This window comes from Hippoglossus hippoglossus, chromosome 8 (genome assembly GCF_009819705.1).
Source record: "Hippoglossus hippoglossus isolate fHipHip1 chromosome 8, fHipHip1.pri, whole genome shotgun sequence".
NCBI classification, from domain to species: domain Eukaryota; kingdom Metazoa; phylum Chordata; class Actinopteri; order Pleuronectiformes; family Pleuronectidae; genus Hippoglossus; species Hippoglossus hippoglossus.
The window spans coordinates 21,511,838-21,520,948 of NC_047158.1; the positions used below are offsets into that span (position 1 = coordinate 21,511,838).

The window sequence follows — 9,111 nt, forward strand, 5'->3', positions numbered from 1 at the left end:
ACACACACACACACACACACACACACACACACACACACACACCATGTGTCTGAACTGAATCCATTGTCCTCCTTTCGCCAATCCCCCAAACATGCATGCTGCACCCCCGTCCCACCGAAAAAACACCTGAAATGATCCCTTTACATTTCTGCACACACGAGCCTGGTTATCGGCTGCAGCTGAGATTTGTTCTACTGGTGTGAAATGAGCTGCGTTTTTTATTTCAGTCCCAGGATCGAACAAATTCAGGTGTGTTGCTTGTTTTTAGAAAGAGACGCTTTCTTACTCCTAAACCCTCCAGTGTTATCGATTAGAATCGTCATTAACACGCCGACTTGCTCGCGGTGAATCCTCCGGGGGATCTCCTATGAGCACGCTCAGGCAGTATCCAGAGTTTTTACTAGGGGGCTGGCAGGAGAAACTCCGGAGAAAGTCCGTCGCCCCCGACTCGGACGTTTGCGTTCTCACAAACAGCCCCTCCGGAGAATGTCTGGAGATTATCCAGAGTTCAGTGCAGGTCTCAAAGCAGCTTTATACGCAAGTCAACACTTTGTTTCTGATTCTAATACAAAGTAGTTGCCCGGAGGAATTCAGCTGAGGCCAAAAAATACAACCGATTAGTCCGTATGAGAGATTGTGTTCATGTGGGGAGGAAGAAAATCTGAAGGCTGATCAGATGTTTTCTTATTTTCTGGAGTTTGCATGATGTCCCTGTGTTTGTGTGGCTTTTTCTCCAAGTACGTCCTCATGTGGTCCAGAGACAGGCTGGGGTTGGGTCAGTTGGGGACAATTCATTGACTCTAGGTGTGAATGGTTGTTTGCCGCTGTGATGCCCTGTTGCTCGTCTCTCGTGACCCCCCCCCCAGAGGGTCCCGTCCCCCGCTCTGTCAAAGAGACGGTGGGGGGGCAGTAGTGCAGTTATGAGGAGACTGTCTTGCGTCCTCTGTGGTCTGTCACTAACCCTCACCTGACTGCCTGTTCTCCTCTGTCTCCCACCTGCCTCTCTCCTCTCAATCTGCTCCCTTGTTCCTCACTCTCCTCCAGCATCCCGCACTCTCCTCCTCCTCCTCCACGCTCTACAACACCTACGTCCAACCATTCTGATCGACTCCCTCCTCACGACCTCCATCATCTGTTGCCTTATTTCTGTTCTCACCCCCCCCCCCTCCTCCGCCTCCCTCCTCTTCCTCGCCCCCTCATCCCGTGCATTGCTCTTGATTATTCTTTTCTTCACTTTTCTCTTCTCCCTCGCCCTCTCTCTGCCCCGTCCTCTCTCTCTCTTTCTCACACCTCTCTCTCCCCTGCAGACTCCGAGGGGATCTCCGTTCACCGAGATCACATGACCATCAGCCCTATCGGTTCCCCGCCACTCCCGATGTCCTCATAGCGTCTCGCTCCATTTCCAGCGAAGTCTAGACCAGTCGGAGCAGCAGCAGTCGGAGCAGCAGCAGTCGCCGCACTCGACGCACTCGCCGCACTCGCCGCACTGTGCCGCCCACCAGGCCGGGCGCTACGCAACGCTGCACCGCTCCTATTCCACGCAGGTCTAGACCTCTCCTGAACCCCCCCCCCCCCATCCTGCTGCCCTCTCAAACCCCGGGGAACCGATAGGCAAACTCTTCAAAGACTTTCTCTTTGCTGGACGCCCAGTGAAGACGAACCGAACACTCAGCACCGAGTCGGGTGCATCGTTTTATTCAGTTATTTTCCAATTAAAGACTTTTTTTTTGTACGAACTCGATCGTGTGAAGCTCACTTCCCGTCCTCGGTGGCGAGCGCTGTCACGCTGTGACCTCTGAGAATGTCCACTGAGTTTCCTTCACCCAACTGTGTGAATGGGTTTTCACCCGTTTGAAGGAGACTCACACTGAAAGCTAAACATGGCGCTGAGCACCCCCCCCCCCCCCCCCCCCCCCCCCCCCCCCCCCCCCCCCCCCCACGTGTCCGACTCCCAGGACACAGCTTTGATGTGCGCTGTCAGGAGGTTGCCTTGTTGGACCAAAGAAACCCCCCCCGAAGGATTCGTGTGCTGCTGAGATTCACCCGTGAAAACATCCTTTTAGTACGACATACAAACACACACACACACACACTCTCTCACCCCCTCTCCTTATCTCGTCCCGTTCACACACACACACACTCACACACTCTGCAGCAGTCGACTCCACGTGAGGTTTACTCAGATCAAAAGATTCATTTGGTGTCTCTCAGCAGAAGCAGCAGACAAAAGCAAACGGGATGAAAGAGGAGACGTCTCCACTCGGCTGGTTCCTCCTCAGCTGCTCCTGAAACCTGATAGGACAGAGACCAGCTCCCGCCTGCAGGGGGCGATACAGACGAAGTGCATCACGACCAGGAGCAGATCTTCTCCTGGTCGTTCGAGCAGCGTTTCGAACCCAACTTGACTTTCTGTGATGCCGACACTCTTTTTGTTTTCCTTCACTTCGGGAAACGGCGTCGCTCGCCCTGAACTTCCTCACTGACGAGATTTACTACAGTTCTCTTCGTATCGTGACGTTTTATAAATAGATTTATTTATTGACATGTACATACAGTGTGTGGATGACGTGTATAAGCGCTAACATGGTTTGACAGTTTTGCTGATTTTGATTTGCACACCCCCACGGATCCACGTTTTTACTCACCCGCCCCCCCCCCCCCGTTTCCTTTTTGTGTCCGAACATGTTTCTTTACAACCTCTCTCTCTCTCTCTCTCTCTCTCTCTCTCTCTCTCACTGTGCTGCTGTGAAATGTTTCCCTCTGCTGGATGACACACACACACACACACACACACACACACACACACACAGACACACAGACACACACACACACACACACAAGCACAGACGAACACACTCGAGAATAAAGAGCACACGTGTAGTTAAACATATTCAAAAGCACACACGTGTACAATCACATGTATGTCCCCCCCCCCCCGCCCCGACCTCGTTGTTACTGTACGTCCCCCCCCCCCCCCGCCCTTCACCTCCACTTTCTAACAACGGTTTGTATGATATTGTACATAGAATCTTTTTGTATTGAGAGTGTGTTTTTTTTACACAAGCGTCACCAACACTACACTGTATTTATGATGCTGACGGAGAACAGTGTGTATGACGGTGCTGAAACACTCTGAACCAACACTGGAAAACTACGCCCACACGACTTTGTATTGATACGTCCCCACTGAGCCGATGTTTTATGAACGTGTGTGAACACAAGAAACGAACGTAAATACAGTTTCCTCTGTTTTTTGCTGTTAAATATACATTAACGTCCACAGGTGATTGGTCAGAGTCCAATTTAAACATCAGCAGATTGTAGGAGGCAAGTTGACAAAGTTACAACATGGAAGGTGAAGCAGTTCGTTTAATATCCTGGATACGATGAACGCTGACATGCACATCCACTAACATGGAGGAGGTGGGGTTTAGGACCTATACTGCAGCCAGTCACAAGGGGGCGATCAAGAGGAAACAGAGCTGCATCTAACTTTGTTTTTTGATTGCTCGTTGCATAGAGTTGGTTCCTTCATTCAATTTACATTAAAATCTAACTTTACATTTCACTCTGTGACCCCAACAAGCGTTTCTGTAGATTTCACGACCAAAAAGAGAGAATTCTAATATTATCTTTAAAGAAAATGTGCACACAGGAAGACACAGTATCATCCTTTGGGATTTTGGTTCCTTTAAGAACCAGGAAACCGTCTAACTTTTCAACCCAGTTCCTTCCAGCCCATGAACACGTGGCAGCACAGACCTATGAAGTGATTTCTGCTGCGTCACGTCTCTGCTGTCTCAGTTTTTAATGTTCCACTGAAGCAGAAATACCCTTGAAACATTTTGAGTGGGGAAAAAATAACAATAGAAGTAAATTCACAAGAGTTGGGGCCTGTGATCTCACTCGTTCAGAGTCTCAGTAACTCCTCACTGACTCGGTGCTTTAGAACAAACTTAAAATACAAACAAGGAGCAAAAACAGCTTCCAGATGATTCTCCACGGGCGGGAACACGATCTCCTCCGGTTCAAGCGTCGACTCGGCAGCTCCACTCTCCTGTAAAGTCTTTAGTAACGTGTGTTTTTTAAATCAAAGAACAAACAGTCGACTGACGTGTGAGTGAAAAGCAGCGAGCTCCTTCAGATCTGAGACAGAAAAACGGTTCCTTTGATCCTGCTGCCGAAAACCCCTCTGTTCTGTAAAGATAAGTGTGATGAGAACAATAAAATGGATATTGCAATAAGAGATTCTGTCTGTGTCAGTGACGGTGATTCTGCGTTTTGATGTGCGAGCGCTGGTTTGTTTGTTTGTGAATGTTTTTTTAATTCACGCGAGGATTGACTGAACAATCGTTGCTGAGATTTATCTAATAGTCATTCTGCTTCACACACTGTAAATTCAATATTAAATCTAAAAGGGTTTCTTCCATTTGAGGTGCAGTGGTTCGCAAACATCCCAGTTTGAATCCCAGTTTGGATTTCTTTTTGTGTGGGTGTGGGTCATGTACTGTGTGTTTTCTCTGCCGTCCACACGCACACTGGGGTTTAGGTTAATCAGAGACTCATTATCTCATCCAGGGTTTAAGTTAAAGGTTTATTCCACAGATTTAATGTTTCATCTATAGGATGGAAAGTTGGTGGACAGATAAAACATAATATCAAGTTTTACTTTAGTCACTTTTCATGGATCAAGCTCCAAAAAAGAAAGTGATCCTACAAATTTTAAATTCATTATTGAGGTTATTTTTATTTCTTGTCGTCACTGGTTCATTTGAAAAACTCTCAATTCCCATCAGGTGAAAGGCCTGTGTGTGCTGTGACAGGCTCAGTGCTGCCACCCTGTGGTTCAATGTGTTCTTACCCAGCTCACACCATCAATCTGCTGCAATCATGAGGAATCATGTCTGAATACAACTGGACAATTAGGGAAATATCTGTGTTTTTGTACAATCTAAATAATTCAACAGCTTCATATGGATGATGATAAATTATAGAAACGAGCTACACAGATTGGGTCTGAGCCACGTGAGCTAAAGATAGAACCAACACCCTGTGACTCTCTGGTCACTCAGTTCATTGTTTCTCTGCAGCTCCTGTGACTCTCATGAGATTATGCATTTGCAGGTTGAATCCACAAGATGGCAACGTACATCACAGACGTGTGTACGTTCCAATGAGAACCAGAGCAAACACAGCATTCATCTTCTCAGACGTCCCGTCCACAGAGAGTCCTCGAGCTGTGGCCTCAGCTCAGGAGAAGATCTGCACCTGGGACATGACGGCAGATTTACTTTTCTGCCTCTAAACACACACTTCACTCTGCTGGAGCCTTTTCCACTCACTTCAGGAATCTGCAGCCCTGAAACCCAGGGAACACAATCCATGAATCACCCTGAACCGCTGATCAAAGACGTCTAACAGTGCGCCTGACACTAATTGCAGCAGCACATTTCTCCAGACGTTGGATAGGATGCACCTGCAATTCCTTAAAAAAAACCTGCGCCTGACTGAATTTAAAGGCCCAAACATCCCAGTCAAAGAGGTTCAAAGGATGACGCCGTTTCCTCGGTGAAATCCCACCTGCAGCGTCTCTCTGTCTCCACACAGGCCTCATTAGTGTGGGCAGCACAACTCCCCCCCCCCCACCGTAGTTTGCTGAGCATTTTAATTCCCCCGTCCTCCGAGTGCCGAAGAGTTATGTGGTAATTTCGGGTCATTTCTCATTTCAACCTGCGCGCTCCTTTTGGCTTTTTGAAGGTGAACGTGATCTGTTTGACCAAATGCTTCGATACGAGCACGGAGCTGAGTGGTTGGGACGGAGGTGCACGTCAGGGGGAGGAGCCACAGAGACCAGAAATCAGAGGAATATTAGATTTCTCTTGTGTTTTGCCTTTTGTCCAAATGAAAATATCTGACATTTCAGCCTTTTCCTGAGTGCAACCATTCTGGAAAGTCAGAATATTCTTGGGAATTTTAACCCATTACCTCATCCTGCATTTTTATATAAACACGACCGTCTGTTTTTTAGTTTCTATCCTCAAATAAACCCAAAGCAACAGTGTGAGGACTTAATTAAATCCTGTTTGTTTGCTTTAACCAATGTCTTCGCCAACGTTACCTCAGATTACGTTTCATCCAGAGACAGAGAAGCATTTTCAACTATTCAAATCCTGATCCAGATCCAGAACGAAACCACGTCCTTGCTCCAAGTCCGTCCAATTGTTTTTGTGAAACTAACAAACAAACTCCTTGGCAAAGGTACAGTGTTAGAATGAAACGCTTGTTATTCTCCCAGCAGCAGCCGGTGTTTGTTATGCAGGAGCTTGTAAAGGATAAATCCAAACTATTAGTAAAACACATGTTTTATTAAATTCAAAGTGAAAGTGAGCCCCTGATCTATATTCACAGGTTTTGCAGCGGTGCATGCGAGCAGGTGGCAGATGAGGAGGAGAAAAGGCTCCACAGAAAAATCCATAACAACCAGACAATGGGGGCACACCCCCCCCCCCCAAAAAAATCTCAGATTCCATCCCCTCCTCGTGTCGTCCTCTGCACGAGCAACGGGACCTGTTTCTCAAAGCAGCTGCTGTAGGTTCGGGGGGGGGGGGGGGATCTGCTTCCTGTGACAGTTTGCAGGTGAGGCGCAGTCGGCTGAGGGGGGGTGGGGGGGAGCGGCACATGTCATCATCATGGTTAAGTGGAGGAGAGACAAGATGGATGAGTTGTGAGACGTGGAGGAGAGGACGTGTGGCTGCTGTTGGATTTGTATAGAATATAAGATGTGCGGCAACTTCCTGTGTTTCCACTGGTCTGAGCTCTGCAGACACACACACACACACACACACACACACACACACACACACACACACTCTCCTCACGTGCACGGACGCCAGATGTCGGCTCAATATTAATTTAGTTAAATTATAATTGTTCAGGCAGAACTACCAGGCTGACACAATGAAATTACACATAAGCGCGAGTTATTGATTTTGTGTTATGTGCAAAGGGTGTGAAATAAATTGAAAGTATTACTATGGCAGGGAGCAAAGTGTGCAGCACTGACAGCAACATAATGTATACACTTAAATTGCCCCCCCCCCCCCCCCCCCAACATGACTAGCAATTACAGATACCCATTGAAAAGCAGGAAGATTCAATCAGGCAGAGCCGAGTCTCATATCCAGCGGTGGAGCCGGGGTTAATTAGTATACTTGACTTTAACCAACCGTGCAGGATGTTGAAGGGTTGAAGGATAATGTTTGTTTAGATACACGGACGCGGTGTCCTGAGATAATGTCTTCATTAACTATTGATGCACACACACACACACACACACACAGACACACACAGACACACAAACACACACAGGCAGATAGCCCCTTGTATATCCTCCAGCTTATAGATGCTGCGTCTCCCTCCACCTCTGTCTCGCTCTCGCTGTCTCTTCTGCTTTATCTGAGCATCCAAGAAAGTCTGTGAACCCCCCCACCCCCACCCCATCCTAAACCACACACATACACACACATACACACACAGACACACACATACACACATACACACATACACACATTCACCGCCACCCATGGTTTTTCACGCCTGTACTCTCTCTTTCCCCCTCCACCTCTTTCTCTTCCCTCATCCGAGTCTTCGTTCTCTCTCTCTCTCTCTCTCTCTCTCACTTGAACATAAGCCCAAGGTACACACTGCACGCCCCCCCCCCCCCCTTTCTCCCCCCCCCCCCCCCCCCCCCTCCACACAGCCCTTCACTCCTTGCATTATCTTTCCCGGAAATTGCATTTCCAGCACAGCCAGGGCCCCATTATGAAGAGGGAGCGACATGCTGTAACCTTTTTAAAAAGCCATTAGTGATGCACCTGCCCCTCCCCCTTACCCCCCCCTCCCTCCTTCCTTCACAGCACCCCCCCTCCACTGGATCCCCTAACCAACCCCTCACCCGTCATACGTACAGCCACCACCCCACAAGCCCTTCTTCACTCCCTTGCCTCACCCTCCCTGACCCGCTCCCCACCCCCGTGGCAGCTGTAATGTTATTAGTCCGTCTCTGCAGCCATTACTCGGCCTGCATGTGCCTCGTTCCCCCCCCAGCAGAACATGGAGCAGATGTAGAGGGAGCAGCACGGGGCAGAGGTGCAGAGGGTCAGGTGTTAAGTCGACGATCTGCCTCCATATGGGCCCCGTCCTCGGCTCCGTGTCGGGGCCTCTCCCCACTGGTCTCTTTTAGATCTTGTGACACTGTATCTGCCGACGTCTGATCTGCGGCACCTCACGTTGGCTCTTAAGCTGCTTTCAGACATTCTCCAAACTCCAGAGAACCTGAGGACATTCTCCGGGGGGGGGCTGAGAACGCACATGTCCCAGAGAGAGGCTCCGGACCTTCTGCAGAATATCAGAAGAACGGCTCCAGTCTTCTTGTCAACTTTTAGGTTTAACGCTGCTCTTCACACAGTTAGACTGACGATATATTTTTTATTTTATTCTGAGTTGGGTGAAGTCGTGCAAACATGACAGCTGCAGTGCAGTTTAACAGTCTCACAGTGTCGTGCTGCCTCCTCTGTACTCACAACCATCAGCCTCCTCTCGGCAGCTCGCTCAGGGGGAATGTCCTCATTGTCTATTAGTTGTGTGTGTTTACGTGTGTGTGAGTCAGGTCCTGGGTCATCAGTCAGATTTACTGGCAGGAAGGACGAGGTTACACGGGTTGGGACGGGATGTGAAGAAGCTCGGCTCGGTCCCTGTGGCCCTAATGTGTGTGTGTGTGTGTGTGTGTGTGTGTGTGTGTGTGTGTGTGTGTGTGTGTGTGTGTGTGTGTGTGTGTTTCAGGTCAGCACCTCGCCCACAGCCCACTGATGATGTCCACGCCTGATGATGTCATGGTATCGATCAGCGGGGCGTCTGTCGTGGCATTTGGTGTCAGTGTCTGGAGAGAGAGAGGGAGATGAAGAGAGGATGAGGTTGATGGGGTGAGTGGCGGAGAGAGAGATTAACAACAGAAGTGGAACAAAGAGGAAAAGAGGAGAAAGACTCAGAGATGGACGGACGGATGGAAAGATAGATAAATAGATAGATAGATAGATAGATGGATGGATGGAT

At 48.8% G+C, this 9,111-nt stretch overlaps 1 protein-coding gene across 9 annotated transcripts in view; it reads left to right on the plus strand.

The window, feature by feature from the left end:
• plppr2a (phospholipid phosphatase related 2a) overlaps positions 1-3,558 on the plus strand; it is a 33,305-nt gene extending 29,747 nt beyond the window's left edge. For 4 of the 9 annotated variants that reach the window (XM_034593587.1, XM_034593583.1, XM_034593584.1 and 1 more), the window contains one exon: positions 1,308-3,558. In XM_034593587.1, coding sequence (XP_034449478.1) covers positions 1,308-1,343 — 36 coding nt within the window. In that variant the 3' untranslated portion in view covers positions 1,344-3,558. Of the gene's footprint in view, positions 1-5; positions 554-1,044 lie in introns of those variants that run through there. The other 5 variants (XM_034593585.1, XM_034593591.1, XM_034593590.1 and 2 more) reach the window with 4 other exon arrangements.
• The last annotated feature ends 5,553 nt before the right edge of the window (positions 3,559-9,111 follow it).